A 17,535-nucleotide genomic window follows, 5' to 3' on the forward strand; every position below is an offset into this window, starting at 1 on the left:
AAAATACTTTTTTTTTTTTTAAACATGATATCTCAAAACTAATTCTTGAGGTCACATCATATCCAACACCTTATCACGTGACATCATTTAACTAGTCACATGTGGAAGGGCATAAAAAGATTCGAAGTCAAGACTTGAGGAGTAATCCTAATCCTTTCTTACCATCTTAACTATACCCCCCGGTGAGTTATGAAAATACTCTTTGTTTGTAAATGAATATTGATTTAACTCAATGGAATGACATATAGATGGTTTGGAAGGAGGCCCATCACCATCTATTTTCTAGAGAACTAAACAATCAAAATGATTATCTAAGTAAACCACACTTGAAATGAAAACAACTTAATTTCACAAGGGTTTTAATACACTTAATTGTATTTTGCAAAAAGCTAACTTCTACATCCGTTAAGCGCAAAATGTCACTAAAAGATGTCCACGAAACAAAGTATTACATTAGGGAGCAATTCACCTCTAAAATGGGAAACAATTGATTTTGGTAATTTTTTCTCAGCCATTTTGAGATCCGTCCCAACTCTTGCAATACCCATTGCGCGCCATCGAATGAAGAATCTGATGCATCAACAAGTTGGCCTGTGGATAGAAACCAATTGTAAGTGCAATATCCTTCACCAAACAATTATACCAACCTTTAGATGAAAATGTAAATATAAAAAAAAAAACATGTTCTGTTTATGGGAATTAGAGGTCTCGAGCATTTTCTTTGTTATCTTTGAATATGTCTTACCCATGATTGATATCTACATTTTTTGAAACTAAAACAACCACAAAGATTCCAAAATTATATCAATCTGCACCCAAATTTACTCTAACCCGTGTTGTCATTGGTTAGACCTCCAAGACTTCTGTTTTAAACAACAAATCAGGATTCATGTAAAAAATATTTGGTACATGTTATAAATATTAACAGAAGGAACTTGTAACTAGAATGTTCTGAAGAATGAGAAAAAAAAAAAAAAGGATATTGATCTGGGTTCAAGGTAATAAAAGTGGGTACGAAGATATTTGAATTAACATAAGATACGACGTTAGACAAAGTTGATTAGAGGAACAAGAGTTGTTCAGCCGATCCCAAAATTTTTTTGATAAAGTTTTAATAATGGTAATTTCTTATTGAACATTAAGAAAATATTTCACTTAAATCAAATTAAGGCTTTTTTATTTGGTTAAAATTGCAAAATTAGTTCCCGATTCGCAAGTCTTTTGCTACATAAATGTAAGTTGGTAGAAACTACAAAATGATTATTCCCTAATCACCAGTGTTAAGGGTAAATAATTAAAATATATATATTACCAAGAAAATTTTGAGCAAAATCATACCATTAATTTTGTTTTTTTGATAAATAATTAAATATCCTAAAAAATTTATTATGAAGTTAATTTTGCAATTAACATAATAATTTAGAAGTTAAGATGGAGGAAAAAAAAGTTTCGATGACGCATTAAATAGTGGGTCTGACTCACCTTCTTAAATATGAACACAAGCTGAAATTAATGTTTTCCTCCATTTTAGCAAGGCAAACCTAAATGGAGCAAAATCTTGTGAGAAACGATGAATTACTAAGAGAAGCACTTTAACCGTCTAACGCGGATCCACCTGTATCAAAAAAAAAAAAAATTGGCACTGAATCAGATTCTCATAAAATTAGTAAAATATTATAATAGAAACCAAAAGAAAGAATTATTTATTAAGGGATCTTTGCTCTCACATTATTTTACTTGAGAGAATTTATAATCTAATCTTCTCCATCTTCCGAATCAGCTATAAAAGAAGTTGAGTTATTGGCTGAAACCTTTAATTCTGATCTGAAAACAGGCCTCTTCAAATTTGGACATCCAACCACTTTAAAGTGCTTCACATGACAATGTTGAAGAAAACTTCCTCGGCAGATGCTTGTTAGACAATTTAACTCAAGCAGTAGAACAAAATTTAACCGAGGTAGCAAACCTTCCCGATGATCCACTGCTTCCTCTTCCTCATCATCTTCTATTGTAATTATTTCCACCAAATCTTTACAGAACTCTACTGCCAAATGATTTCGTTGTTGGAGATAGCGTGCTAAGCGGAATGAGAAGAGACTCTTCAATTTATTGCATTTTCTAATTTTCAAAACTTCCAAATTTCCAAAGGTTTTGGGGGATGATAACCCATGCAAAATTTTCTTCATGTTTCCCATCTCTCTAATAATTAATTCCTTCAAACATATAAATGAATCTTGTGGAGTCTCCTCGCGATCCTTATTAGATTCTCTATCTCATCACATCTATGAATAACAAGAACTTCCAAGTGGCTGGAACCCCCCCTTACTGCATCCAAGTCTGTAACACTGTTGAAACCATAGCAAGATTCTAAGATTAAAGAAGTGGCTCTCTCGAATCGGATTCCCTTTATAGATTTCGAATACCCTCTGGTCCCTCGTTCTCGTAAAGTTCCAAGAGTGTCCACTCTGGAAATAGGCTTCTTCCATGGGAGCAACACATACAAGATAGCTGTTTATATTTTTCCATGAGCAGGATATTTCTGCAGACGCAACTCCCTCTATTGTTAGGTCGATTTTTAGTTCCACCAGATTTGCCAATGATGCTACCTCTGCAAGGCTAGCATTCTTTTGGCCTCCACTACTACCTGAACATTCCTCTTCCATGTCCCATTTCTTAAAGCTTCTCCCCATGTACAATTCTTCCAACTTAGTCAGCCTTGACAAAACATTTGGTGCAACTCTTGACAACCACATCGTCCCTGTCAAATCTAAGCACCTTAGACTAGTGAGATTACCAATTTCTTCCGGCAAACTCTCAATACCTGAATAAGCTCAATCCAAAACCTCTAACCCATATTTTGAAAAATTATTGTTTTTTCATATGTTTTTACATATGGCCCTTGAACCGCCCCATACATATATATATGGGGGCGGTTCAAGGGCCATATGTAAAGACATATGAAAAAACAATGGTTTTTCAAAATATAGGTTAGAAGTTTCAGATTGGACTGATTTTTTTTTTGGATGATTTTCCCATCATAGAGATCATCCTCACAAAAAATCAGCTCAATCAAAAACTTCTAACCCATATTTTCAAAATTTATTAATGTTACATTGTTTTTACATATGTTTTCTCATATGTCTCTTGAACCTGATTTTTGGTGAGGATGATCTCTACGGTGAGGAGATCATCATTACCAAAAATCAGCCCATTCCAAAACTTCTAACCCCATCAAAAATGATTTACAAAAAATGATCTATCAAAAAAATAGATGCAATTGTGTATCTCAAGGAAGATTTATGATTCTTACAAAAGAGAAAAGCGGAAAAAAAAAATCAAAATTTTTGTTAAAAACCCAAAACAAATAAAAAATCATGGAGTCACACTGATTTCACTATTCTCAAAGCCAAAAGAATAATTAGTCTTTTTCAGCTAGAATACTATAACTACTACCCCTCATGTTTTTGAGTTGGTAAACTACTCGGAAAAACAGATGACAGATCTTCTCCTCCAACTCCATCCCAATAAAAGAGAGCTGCTAAGAACCTCAACTTTTAGTTATTACACCTTAATTTCTTAAATTATTTATCAAATAATAATGAATGCATGCGGCTTTGGTATGCAGCTGAGAACTGCACATATTTTGCTTGTGTATCCCGATGAAGAAGATCTATGATTTTGTGCCCTTGCCAAGTCAGTCGCGTATCAAAACCGTGTGTGCATTCATCACGACTCTTATTTATCACACCTCAATTAAAGATAAAAACACAATCTTCAAACATTACAAAGGTTTGGCGATTAAATTATAAACTCAACATTACAAAATAATATAACATTCATCCAAACAATTTTAGCAGATATTTGCAATTACAATTACACTCAAATAAAATCCTAACCCAAAAAATAGAAATTTAGCACAAAAAAAAAAAAAACTGAGAGAGTTTCTATTGGCACCCCAATTTTACTTATTTGAAACCATTCCTTTATTTTATTTATTTTTAATTGGGGTGTAATTAGTAAAAGTTGGGAGTGCCAATAGCAGGTCTCTAATAAAATGAGGTAGCTCTAGATCCAATAAAGAAAAAATTCATAACCTCAACTTCCCGATGATAAAAAAAAAAACTCATAAAAAAATAACTAGTCCCCACCTAAAAAATGAATAGCTCTTAAATTCAAGTCAACTTTTTCAAAACATTACAAGGAACTGCTTTCCCTTGGAGAATTAAAAACTTGGTGGTAAGGAGTTTACATTTGCTGGAGGACATTCAATTGGAAGTTAAGCAAGTGTTTAGAGAGGCAAATCATGTGGTAGCTGCCTTAGCTTCCTTTGCTTCAAAGCCTTTTGCTAATGTTGAGAGTCTTCTTTCTATAGCTCGACAAGCTTTTATGGGTGATCGGATGAATCTTTCATCTCCTAGACATTTGTAAAATTGTAAATTTTATTTTCTATTAAGGAAAGTTCACTTGATTAGCAAAACCAAAACTTAGAATCATGTTCCTTAATTGGAAACTTGAAGGGTTCAAAAGTCAAGAATGATCATATCTAAAATATGTTTATGTTGCGCACAAATTTTTTGTTTTGGAAAAATAGCTTTCAAACTTAAATAAAAGTATAAAATGGTGATAATCTGACCACCCCATGTGGCACACTCAATCGACTTTCCTGATGTGACAAGTTCTGGAACCGTAGTTCTGTACACGTCGAAATACAAAATTGTACTTCCCCATAAAAATGTGAATCACGAGGGAACCATATATCCCAGGGCATACAATTCTATGGTTCCGAACTTATCACGTCAGGAGAGTCAATTCAGTGTGCCATGTGGGGTAGTCAGATTATTACGACTCAATAGTATAATTAGAATGTTAACTAAACTTGTAATTTTGTAAACCTTTTTCTCATTTAATTTTGATTTTCATTTTAAAGCTGAATATTCAAGTTTTCCCATACGAGGAAAAGTTGAAATTCTAGAATGCTTTGGTCTTTGCCCCGTTTATTAGTTGTCAAACCATATGTATGTTCAAACTTATATTATACGTTTGAACCATGACTTGGTAAAGATCATAAATATATATATACCTTCACTGCTTTATAGCATCAAACAACACTTCGTTCATCAAACTCCAAAACCTGAAATCCCGCACCAAAGAAACCCTTTTTCCTCCTTTTGAAATGGGTTCTTGCATAAGAAATCTTTTCACAGTGTCAATCATTTTTGCGATTGTTGTGTCATGTTTCCAAACCCTAGAAGCATCAAGATCTTTCCCTCTCCAAAGAGGTCCTGTGCCACCCTCATTACCATCACCGTGCCACCCCAATCACCCCATTGGTGATGGTAGCTGCCCATCACCTAGACCCAAGAACTTTGCAGATCACCCCCATGTTGGATCACCACCCTTTCCCTAAATCCTCTTCAACTCTAAGAATGCTTGATGTCTTAATCTTCTTTGTGGGATGAGTTCAGTCTCTTTCAAAAATAAACAAAAGTTCAATACCACTATTTAAATTGGTGGTCATTGGCCTTTTTTTATCATTAATTTACTGGGAACAACACAATGGCTTCCTAAAATGGTTGCACCATTGTTGAAGACCCTTGCAATTGATGCTAAAATATTTGGTGTGTAATTATTTTTATAAGGGTATTTAATTACTTGAAGTCATTTATAATGTATGAAGGTTCGGAATAAAGGTAGGGGTTCCTTCAACCCCATCCAAAAATAAGAGTACTATTGCTTTCTTGTATAGGGTTTATTTGTAAGTTTCTTAATCAATAAATTTGGTGACTCTATTGAAATGGAGACTTGTAACTTTTTATTATTATTATTTTGCTTTGGCATGCCGCACGTACCAATCACTCTAGCACATGTTCAACATTTAAATGTATTTACTTTTATGTGGAGGGGCATATCAAGATTCGAAAGTATAATCAGGGGAGCAAACCCAGGCACCCTTATCATCTCAACTAACCCATGATAGTAACCTAAACCTGAGATACAAGAATTATTAGAATTATACATCTCCTTAAAAGTTGAACGGACTAGAATAATTCTTACAAATTATGTTAATGTGTGGTGTTGCTGACATGTGTTTATCCAACTAAAACATTTGCAATGGTATACTAGAGAATTTTACGTTAATTGAATTTATTCTTTCTTTCTTATTATTCTTGTATTGTATAAAACTTTATCTAGAGAGATTCATGAAAATACATTCCAAAGGCGGGGGAGAGCTTAATGTACTTTCCTGATGTTGTAGATTACTCCATTGATTTCTGGCCTAAACACCCAAAAATAGTTTAAAATCTCAAATTAATATAAATCATCTATGAAACATTCCAATCTCTCGGGAAGGTAGAGAGATCATAGCTATTTATTCTAAAACTCACACGAAATGGTAATTTATCCTTTATTAAATGTAGGAAGGCGTTGTCCCTAAATAAATACATCAATAATTAAAAATTAATTTTAATATAAAATTAAAAATAATATTTTATTGTTAATATTGTTTTTTTTATATTTCCCTCAGGATACACAATTGCACATCCCCATAAAATAGATGCAATTGTGTATCCTAAAGAAATCTAGAATTCTTACACCTGCCACATCAGTAAGTTTTTGAGTTACCCTATCAAATTGAGTTAGAGAATGAGAGTTCTATTTTGTATTCATCATAAATATTGTTTAAATTATGAAAAATGCTGAAATGACAAAATGTATTTACTGCGATTCTCACAAGTCTGACGTGGGATGTGCATATAACCATTGATGTGTTTCCTTGCGATACGAGTAAAAATCATCTATGATTATATATGCATCTCCATGTCAGAATTGTGAGAATCACAGTAAATACTGTGTCTCCCAAGCACGACTCTTAAATTATTAAAACAATAGTGTTGGAGTGACTCAAGATCGACCTCAATGCACACTTGGCTGACGTGGAAGTGTGTACAGAATCATAGATGCTTTGCATTGAGATTTGAGTGAAAAGTATTATGGTTTTGTGCTCTCCTCCGCATCAGCAAAGTGTGAATTGATGTCAATATAGCACCACTCTTTTTTTGAAAATTGACTATTTTACAACGAATAATGTTTGTTTGACCTTCATTCACACTTTGCTGACGTGGAGGTGTGTACCTAACCATAGATACTTTGACTCCACATCAGCAACATGTGAACTGAAGTCAATCTTAAGGTCACTAACACTATTCTTCTTTTATCAGAGAAACTCACAATTGATTGAAGCCTAATTTTATAAGACTCGGCCATACTTTTCTAAATATTTGACGAGTCATCTTGAATATCAGATGAGTCAATGTGATTAACGATTTATAACCGTAGGCAGAGCCCAATAACAGGGCGTCCATGGATATTATGGAATTTTGAAACTCAGAAACCGTGTCAATATTTGTCATTCTTTTCAACGAAAGTTACAGAAATCTGGAATCCACCAAATATCACATATATTGAATGGCATTCATAATTTACAAAAGTACCCTCGTTAGTTACAAAACTACGCTGAGGACTTGTGCGCAAAAAAATGACTCCTTTCCAACTGTCTTGAATATATCAACATGCCATCACACACACACACACACTGTGTTTTTAGCAAATGTGGAATGTTGGTGTACTGCTGAAATTTACAACACATGGACGACTTGGTGGTCAATCTTAATTTGTTCAACAATTGTGAAATTTACAACACATCGACGACTTGGTGTTTGTTGAATCCTAACTTTCATAAACCCCATAAAACTATATATAAGCCTCTTCAATCAACTTCTTTAGCATCAAAAACCTGAAAACCTAATCTTCTATGTATTACCCACACTTCAAGTCGCATCTTCTTTCATCAAACTTCTGAATCTGAAATCCCACACGAAAGAAACTGTTTTTTCTTTCATAGCAAATGGGTTCTTCCATAGGATATCTCTTCACAATTTCAATCATTTGGATGGTTTTTACGTTATGTTTCCAACCACTGGCATCGTCTAGATCATTGGATCAGTTTTCGAAGAAGGATCATATTTTGATTCAATCACTCCATAGAGGTGAAGTGCCTTCATCTGGACCGTCAACTTGCACCAACTTACCCAACAACAATGGTGGTCACTGCACTAGCTCTAAGTACTTTGCAGGTCATTCCCATGTTGCATCGTCACCCTTATCCAACACCATCTCTGGGTCTAACACTGGTTGATGTCTTGATCTTCTCGAACAATTGGTGGGCTTAGGATTTTTATTTTTATTTTTTCCCCCATATATCACGCTTGTCAACCCTTGCAATAGATGCAAAAAGATTTGGATGTATTATTTTTAAATCATTGAATATGTTTCTTTTATATTGTTTACTAGAATGCACTACAAGAAAATAGCGAATCAGGAACCGAATTATAAAACGGATTTTATCCGTTTCTAATTAAAAACGGATTTAAACCGTTTTACCTATTAAAACCGTTTTAATCAGATTTTAAATGTCCCAATTTCCCGTCTCAGTATATGAGAACGGATCTCTCTCTCTCTCACAGTCGCTCGCTCAATCGATCTTTCGATCTCCTCTCTATCTCATCTCTCTCTCTCTCAGTCTCTCCCTCGATCGACCTTTCAATTGACCTCTCAGTCGCTCCTTCAATCGACCTCTCAGTCTCTCTCTCTCAGTCGCTCTCTCAATCTCTCCCTTGATCGACCTCTCGATCTCATCTCTCTCTCTCTCAGTCGCTCCCTCGATCTCATCCCCCTCGATCTCATCTCTCTCTCTCTCTCTCTCTCTCTCTCTCAGTTGGATTGGGATGATTTTGTTTCTAGGTTTTGAGCGGCAGTCGCCATTAATGAGAGCTTATGAGCTCTTTGAAACCTCTCTGCACAGTTGGTAAAGGTAGGTGCATTTTTTATTAGGGATTATCAGATTTGAGTGTTCCTGTGAGAAATCTGAGGTTTTAATAGTCACAGATTCGATGAAATTTGTTGTTTTTGTGTATTTTTTTTAATTTAGATCTTAAATGCTTGAGATGCTTGAGATATTGATGAATGCAGTGATTTATGTGTTTTTTGTGTGACTTGAATCCAGATCTATTAGTTTTTGTAAGGCTTTTGGTTATGTATTCTTCAATTACTATAGAATCTGAAATTAGGATTTATCTATTGATGTTGTGGTTCTCTGGATTTGTAGTAGTTCTTTGAGTGATAATTTGATTGAAACTATTTCATAAACCTATAGTTCCATCTCTGAAAATGGATTATTTTCTTATTAACTATTAGGTTTTCTCTTGACATCGATATCCCTATTTATATAAGAAGTTTATCTTTTAGATATTACAAGGGATTAAGATATATCGAATCTATATTTTCAGAGCTATGGATTTCTGTAAGTGGCCATACGATTGTTAATAAATATTTGAAGCACCGGATGTACTATTTGGGAACATATAATTCTAGTTTTTCTGTTATTAGTTAGGGATACAAGTGTGTTTTGGCTGCAAAGGGTAGGATCTCATGTGTGTTCAGGATGGTGGATATGAAGGGGGATTTGTCAAAGTTATTTAGTTTTGACAATAAAAATGCCTCCAAAATCTGAGAACCAGTTTCTTACCCATGCCTGCTAGGGACTAAAGGGGAAGGTGTTGTCCCTTATCTCAGTTGATTGACTGAGGACATTCCTCTCAAGGTGCATACTTTGACTTTAAGCCAACCAGCAGTAATGAGTACAGTGGACCACTGTTAGTGCTGAACATGGTGTAACCATTTCTGGTATTTTCCTTGCGGCATTATATTTAAGGCGAATACACATGTAAATGTTCATCAAGATCTCAAGGATGTTAAGCTTTGGCAGGTTCTTAGCTGAACATTTTCTACTGTGAAGTCCATATTTTCTTATGGATCTTATATTTCAACTTAAATATGTGTCCTTAGATGTTTCCTTTTTATTGTATCAGGTCCATACTCTCTTGAAAGGATTAGAAAAATTGATGTTAGTGCAGACATTCCAATGTTAGTTTGTGGGGATTTTAATTCTATTCGTGGAAGGTATGGCTTTGTTCTAATATCCAGTTCACATGGAATACAGAATTCATCTAACAATTTTTTTACTTACTACACCCCAATTAAAAATATAAAAAATAAATGAATGGTTGAGGACAAGTAAAAGTTGGGGTGCCATTAGTAGCTCTCTTATTTGTTTTGTTAGATTTCTATATTTGAGTATTGGATTTTATATGGGCTTAATCCTAATTGTAAACAACTACTGAAATTGTTTGAATGTGTTATAATGTTGAGATAATAACTTGAGCCAAACCTTTGCAATGTTTGAATATTGTGTTTTAATCTTTAATTGGGGGGTGATAATAATTTAAGAAATTGGGGAGTAATTAGTAAAAGTTGGGCTTCCTACTTTATTGCGAGTGCCCGAAAAGTCACATGGATTGAAGATCCTATTTGATGAATTTGACTCCTTCTAGAATATTTTTTATGAGTCTATAGGGTGAGCAAAAGTAGCCACTGAGAATGTCTTATAGGTTTATTTTCTGATTAATCAAATCCAGGAGGTGGTTATGGGTATGATAGTTTTTAGATTGATGATCTTGTTTACCAGATTTAAGATAGAGGCCCAAGTTTGTACCAAATTTAAGGTAGAGGCCCAAGTTTGCTCAAGTTCTTGCAACTCTTAGTATATTATTTTCTTGGAAGCAATTCAATAGCATGTATAACTAATTAGCATACTCATTATATATAGCATGGCTGATCTAATGAAAAATAGATGTTAATGTTTGTTGTTGTTCTGTTTATCTTGGTCTTTTCTTTTTTCATTTGGGTGATGAGACATTGTGTTATTTTTCACTTAACTATATTTTAATCAGTTAGGGAGAAGGCAGACTCAAGCTTGAAATCAACACCCTTGGCTAATTTGGAGGAACAAGATGTGGTAAGTGACCATTTTGATATTTTTCATCTATGAGATCTTAAGGCTTATGCATTTCTTATTCTTTTTCATTTATGAGGTCTTAAGGCTTATGCCTGATTGCTAATATACCAACAATCAATCATCAAATTTATTAAATCGATTTACTTCTTTTATTGCAACCCATAGTCTTAAGATATGGCTTCTTCTCAGGCTTCTGGAAAAGAATGTAAGACATCTGGTTCGGCTTCTTCCATATCCTTAATGGGAGATGCTAATTTTGTCATAGGGTGGGAGTTGTAGTTTGTTACCATTGTGTTCTAACTTGCTTGAGCATGTAAATAAGATTTTCTGTAATTTTCTTTTATCAACTGCCTCCCTACTTTATTTTTATCACATTTTTGATTGCAAAATGTAGCTATACTGACTAAACTACAGAAAGTCGACTTAAACGGTTTGGGTATGTCCAACGAAGGCCTATTACATCCCTAGTTTGAAGAAATATTCAAATTGAAGATACTAAAAGAGCGGGAGGAAGACCAAAAAGGAAAATGGATGGAGATAGCAGACCCCAAATCCTTGGGATAAGGCTTTATTGTTTTTGTTGTCGTATTATATTTGTGCTACTATCCATATCTTTGGAGATGGCCAATTGTCCTTATCACATTACTTGTCCATCAGCACTATAAAGACAGTCACGCAATTTCCATTTTTCTACTGACTGATGTTGTTGAGTTTATTTCCTATATCAATCTGCAAATCTTGAATCCTTGCTATGTAATGAGATGGATAGTAAAGTTATGGGATAATAATTGGTTGTCAAAGGACTAAATAATAATTATTATTTTTAACCATTTATAGGTTTGGGAAATCAAACCAGAAGGAATTCATTGTGTTCAGATTTACGATGTGAAAGAGGCAGTATACGAGTTGGTCGCCAATACCAGCTTTGCATGCTTTGCTTCTCAAGGAACTGGATTAAGGTTAGTCATCAATGGTCTGGATGATGTTTGAACAATTGAAACAAGTACGCTTCCTTAATCAAATTCTTTGTTTGCAGGTATATAAGTGGGGTGGAGTTCCAAAGAACATAAACTTCAACAAACATGTTAAGTGCCTTGCCATCTCAAATGAAAAACTATATTGTGGCTGCACTGGTTACAGCATCCAGGTACAGTGCACTGCCACTGCTGCTCTCAAAAGTGAGGTAAGTGTTCGAGTATAAAATCCCATATTTTAGTTTGCAAGTAGATAAATTAAATAATTAATTAAAATATATATATATATATATATATATATATATATCCCATTATCTTATAGTTGCATTAAAGTTGTGCTTAACGCTTAACGAAAATTTTCAGATTGCTGATTCAATATGTTAGGCTGTTGCCTTGAAAGCTTGAAACTAATTTGAAAACCTTAAGACTGTCTAGATCCCAATGTATTGAGGCTTGAAAATTGGGTGAGGAGCTGTGGGTATGGAATGAGTGTCATTACTTCATTGTTAGAAGCCTCTAAAGTAATCTCAATGCATGTCATGCTATTACCACTAGTAACAATGTTATTTGCATAAAGATGATGCTTACCTTGTATACACAATCATGAGGATATAAGTCCATCAAATTTGGACAATGTTATTTTTATTTGGAAAATGCTATTTGGGGTCGCCCATCCTACGGTTGTGTCGGCGATGACACATGCAATCTTCTCACTTCTACTAGATTTGATGATCTTCCTAATAAGTTTCTCTAATTGGGCCGGCATGGTTTTAGGGATGGTGTCAAATTTCTTCAAGGAATCACTCCGTTCTTCTGGTGTAAGCCCATCTGGAATGGAAACTAAACATATCTTTCCAACCACGTTTTCCTTCACTGGTGAAGCTGCCATGATGACTCTAGCATGGATGCCATTAGTGTTCACAAATGTGATCTTGAACCCTCTATCAGCCAAGCAACATGAGAGTTTCATGAGAGGCATCACATGGCCTTGTGCAGGGTATGGAATAACTAACACGTGTGGCTGGTTGCTCATGATCGTTGTCGGCTGTCGTCCCTCCACTTGTGTTTATGCTCATTTGTCTTAAAAATAATTAAGACGGAGGGACTCGTGCATAAAAATATCCATCAGTGTCCCATGGATTATGTGCCAACAGGAAGATGCCCCCTCAGCCAATGGTACTTATTTTATTATTATTTTAGTCTAAATAATCACTAATTACCATTTCTTTGCATATTTTCACAATTAATTATATTTATATTTACTCATAGAGGTTATATAAATTATGTTAATATTTCTAAACAGATCAACACTTGCAATGGATGGTACCGTGATGGTTTTGAGCCTAATAATCCAAATAGTCCAAAGATGTGGACTGAGAATTGGACTGGCTGGTGAGTTTATTATTATTTTGATTTATTTTTACTTATTTTATTATCATAAATAAATTGGTATTTTAAAATGGGGTTTTTTTTTTTTTAGTTCAGGTATAAGAATTGGGGTGGTAAAGATCCACACAAAACTGCTGAAGATCTTGCATTTGTCGTTGCTCGTTTCTTTCAGTTTGGAGGCACTTTCCAAAATTATTACATGGTTAATATTCACCAAAATTTATATATATAAAATGAAATAAAAAATTATTTTGTAAATTATATACTTAATTAGCCAATAATGAATCATATGGGCAACTTAAATTAACCAAAATGGGGACATCTTAAGCAACTTCATCTCCTTTTGAAATCAATGGAGAAGGTGCTCACCTACGACGATATTTCAACCACAGAGTTTGGTAATTCAGTAACTGTGAGTATTGATTAATTTTGATTTTTTTTTTTTTTGTAGCATATATATTTGAAGTATAAAATTTTAACATATAATAATTGATTTTATTATTACCATTAGGAGACGATGTACTCTACAAATGAAACTCGTAGCTGTTTTATAGGCAATGCAAACAAGACTGAGGGATTTCACCATCTCCTTCCAAGGCAACCAATATACTGTACCTGTTTGCTCTGTTCGAGGTCCGATCGATCTCCGTTGACTTCCAAAGGTAAGAACCTCTTGCCAAACACAAATAGATCAGTAATTCGTCGGAGGAGCCCAAGGGTAGTCTTTAACAGAAATATTATTCTCTATCAGCCTCAAATTCTTTGAATCACTTCTATAAGAATCATGATTGCAATATCAATTTTTTGGTGAAGATATACAAGAAGTATTTTTTGGAGTGTAAAAGCACTTCCAAAAGCCACGAGGGTTTGGGTGAAAAATAGCTTATACATTCTTAATTGTGTTTTTATTGACCATACTGTCCCTTAAACAAGAGTAAGAGTTAATAGTAGAAATATGCAGGGGTATCTTAGCCATTAACAAAACAAATTTGTATCTTGGTACCAGGAGACATTATCAGCATGTCAAAGACTGGGACTTTGACCCACAACAAGCTTACTGTGGACAAATCCATGATCGAGGCCATTGTTATAGCTACTGGAGTCCACACATACTCTGCCCTGTTATGTTTGCTAGAGGAATGAATGCAAGGCCTCACTTGACTAATGATCAAACCATTAGGAACATAGATTTTCTTGTATCTCAAAACGAATAATTAGCATTACTTTTAGGAAGATTTTGGCGAAACATCTTCAGAAGTTCTGATTTGTTGTGTGTCCATGGTTGGTAGGCCTTTTAATCTTTCAACTATTTTTTTTTTTCTGTATTGTGTCTTATATAGCAATCCACATTTTATCCTAATTAGTAGGGAAAAATCTGAAGTCTTGAGTTGTGTAGACTATTAATTATGGTATTAAGATATCCCATATGGAGATAGATATCCAGTTGGCGATTACGATTCTTATATTAGTGATTACAAGAGAAGGGAAGTGATTTTGTAGAAGCACCTCTGTTGAAAGCAGATTTTGTGGTTGCTCATGATCATTGTCGGCTGTCGTCCCTCCACTTGTGTTTATGCTCATTTGTCTTAAAAACAATTAAGATGGAGGGATTCGTGCAACTAACACGTGCGCATTGTGTTCTTATGATTTTGTGCAGACTTCTCATCATTGAGCAGTGGTACCACTCCAAAATCTATTCAACTGAAATTTGAATGTGCTTAAAATAACTACTCAAACCAAACCAAATGAAGATGAGATTTTTTTTAATTCTTATAGATTTTTCAATTTTTTTTTATATTATATCCATCTTATTTGAAAATAATAGATCTTCTTTTTGTCGAATAATGTTATTATAGGGAATTATATCATCTGAGCAAATATACATCTGTTTTTGTATTTGATAGGAAGTGTGTTTACTCAACAAAATAGATCAAGCTTGTGGAATTGCAGCATGAGAAGGAAGAAAATGTATCCAAATGAGGTTGTAATCAACCTGGGTTTAACGTGGACAAGAATGGCTAGGAATCTTATCATTTTTTCTGTCATTCTAGAAGTGAGTCTTTCTTTCCAATTTCCATCTTCCAATTTCCAACAACATTGTTTGTTTCTTTCCTGAATCCAGATCCAATGACCTTATTATTTCATTTGTACATACTTCCACGTGACTAGTCATGCCAATATGCCACAGACATAACTCTTCACTGCTTATCTATCGAATAAATAAATAAATATATAAAACCTGTCAACACTGTGATTTCTCATATCATCTGGTTCCTGAGATTCTGGATATGAAAGAAAAAAGTTACTTTCATTTGTAGTCATTGTTTCAATTGTTTACACATTCTTGGGCATATAAGATTTTCTTTTTAACTCCAAGTTGGGTTGTTAATATTTTCAGGCTATTGCAGTGGGTTATGCCATCATGACTACTAGATCCGTCCATTTAAACTGGAAGATGAGGGCCCTTTGAGTTCTGCCCATGTTTCTTTTGCCTGGTCTATCTTCTGGCATTTATTCAACACTTATGAGCTTTACAAGGATGTGTAATTATCTTAAACTCTACACCCCATTAATTTAGCTTTTTTTTTTTCTTTTCCGTGATTAACATTCATTTCTTAATTTCTTTTGTCCGCGCGGGCGCGCGTGTGTGTGTATAATTTGAGGTTATCATTGCTGAATATGCATTTAATCTTTAATACATTTGAAGCTGTTGAATTTTTTACCCACTTGAATTTTTTTCTGTAGTATGACTTCGGAATTTTATTAAATTGGAAAATCTGCTTCACAAACATTTCTGTGACAATTAAAATTGTAGTCTACCCTTTGGATCCTTATCTATATTTTCAGATGTGGAAATTTATTGTGTCTGATATCTTTGATATCCATTTTAAGATAATCAATTCTGTTTTTTTTTTTTTTCTAATAATGTTGCAAAGTTTATAAAACCTATTAAATGATTACTTCCTCTCATCTTCTCCCTCTCTCTCTCTCTCTCTCTCTCTCTCTCTCTCTATGTTTTTCTTTGCTTTCTTGCACTATAAGAGCTGGCTTTTATGAAATTATATCCATTTTGTTTTAGTTTTTACATACAACTCTCTAGTACACTCATTCTAAATCGGTGGCTTTTATGAACTAGTGGACATGAAAGTTTCTCACCTTATAGTCTTTGGTTCTTTGGTTGATCAGGAGCATTTGCTTCTCGGATACTCCTTTGAAGGTGCGGAAGTTCATCGTGAGAGTATACAATGTGGTGACACGAAATAATTCTTTTATTGGTAGTTTCGAGCATTGTGGGGATCTTAAAGAAGATAGGGAGGGATGGGAGTGCTGGCATTGCTTCCTTGTAAGCACTTGTGCTTGTGTAATAATTGTGAATAGGGTTTATCGATGCATTGTAATTTTGGATTTGTAAGTTATGAGTCATTGCAACTCTTTTTGTGTATAAATTAATGTGATAGAGAACCTTGATGTTCTTTATTTGGATCTATTTTAACCGTGGGTAATTAGGCAAATAGAATATATATTAATTTTAGATATCAATTTATAATAATTTTAGATATCGGTTTATAACCGATGTCTAAAGTCGCAGACCTAGGACATCAGTTCTATAAAATCCGATGTCTCAAATCTTTTTTTACTGTGAATAAAAGACGCAAATTAGGAAGGGTTTTAAGCCGTTCCAAATTCATAGATATGGAACGGTTTTTAACCGTTCCAAATCATGAAATATAGAACGGCTTTCAGCCGTTTAACCTCATTAACGACGCCTCGATTAAAGACGGTCTGCAAGCCGTTTCATAGTGGCTTAGGAACGGTAATAAACCGTTCCTAATTTCCATATTTGTTGTAGTGATGTTAGAACTTAGAAGTTTGTTAAATAGGCCAAAGATGGTAGTTCTAAAGTTTCCATCCTTGTATACTCTCTCTCTCTCTCTCTCTCTCTCTCTAATGACAACTTACCAATGAAATATTTACATGATTGTGAGAGCCTCTATTAAGAGATTGAGAGTTTCAAACTTGATTTTGCCAAGGGTAAATAAAAGTATAAAACAAATAAATATAATGATGATAGAACTAATAACAATCACCCTAGAAAAGATTTCATGAATAGGAAATATAAGAAGCAAACCTAAGAATAAAGTCCATCAATGTTCTAATCTTAAAAATATTAAACTAACTATTTTATATTCTAATAAGAGTTCATTTTGAAATAGTTTGTGATAAACTAAATACTGTCATTGGGTGTTCTTGACGATC

General features: G+C 34.1%; 1 protein-coding gene, 1 long non-coding RNA gene and 1 pseudogene across 21 annotated transcripts; 1 reads left to right on the forward strand and 2 right to left on the reverse strand.

The window, feature by feature from the left end:
- Nucleotides 1-308: 308 nt before the first annotated feature.
- On the reverse strand, nucleotides 309-2,822 carry LOC147402140 (uncharacterized). The gene is made up of 3 exons (XR_015178241.1): nucleotides 1,728-2,822; nucleotides 1,483-1,615; nucleotides 309-591 (listed from the first exon to the last, which is right to left on the reverse strand). It is a non-coding gene; the product is annotated as an uncharacterized LOC147402140 (long non-coding RNA).
- Nucleotides 2,823-8,405: 5,583 nt separating this feature from the next.
- Nucleotides 8,406-16,763, forward strand: LOC147402141 (putative E3 ubiquitin-protein ligase LIN). Of its 20 annotated transcripts, XM_086443654.1 has the most exons (13): nucleotides 8,413-8,872; nucleotides 9,930-10,020; nucleotides 10,855-10,915; nucleotides 11,753-11,874; nucleotides 11,952-12,098; nucleotides 12,664-13,065; nucleotides 13,193-13,281; nucleotides 13,833-13,940; nucleotides 14,285-14,423; nucleotides 14,936-14,956; nucleotides 15,183-15,331; nucleotides 15,677-15,821; nucleotides 16,465-16,763. In XM_086443654.1, the coding sequence occupies exons 1-5, from the start codon at nucleotides 8,836-8,838 to the stop codon at nucleotides 11,983-11,985; spliced, it is 345 nt and encodes a 114-aa protein (XP_086299780.1). In that variant the 5' UTR covers nucleotides 8,413-8,835; the 3' UTR covers nucleotides 11,986-12,098; nucleotides 12,664-13,065; nucleotides 13,193-13,281; nucleotides 13,833-13,940; nucleotides 14,285-14,423; nucleotides 14,936-14,956; nucleotides 15,183-15,331; nucleotides 15,677-15,821; nucleotides 16,465-16,763. The 20 variants fall into 20 exon arrangements, with proteins under 20 accessions (XP_086299782.1, XP_086299785.1, XP_086299787.1 ...); XM_086443656.1 differs by lacking the exon at nucleotides 14,285-14,423 and having other exon boundaries at nucleotides 8,406-8,872; nucleotides 12,886-13,065; nucleotides 13,790-13,940; XM_086443655.1 differs by lacking the exon at nucleotides 14,285-14,423 and having other exon boundaries at nucleotides 13,790-13,940; nucleotides 14,936-14,992.
- Nucleotides 12,491-12,922, reverse strand: LOC147402142 (UDP-glycosyltransferase 83A1 pseudogene; annotated as a pseudogene).
- Nucleotides 16,764-17,535: the final 772 nt, after the last annotated feature.

This window comes from Akebia trifoliata, chromosome 5 (genome assembly GCF_017979445.1).
Source record: "Akebia trifoliata isolate Shusen 1 chromosome 5, ASM1797944v1, whole genome shotgun sequence".
NCBI lineage: Eukaryota > Viridiplantae > Streptophyta > Magnoliopsida > Ranunculales > Lardizabalaceae > Akebia > Akebia trifoliata.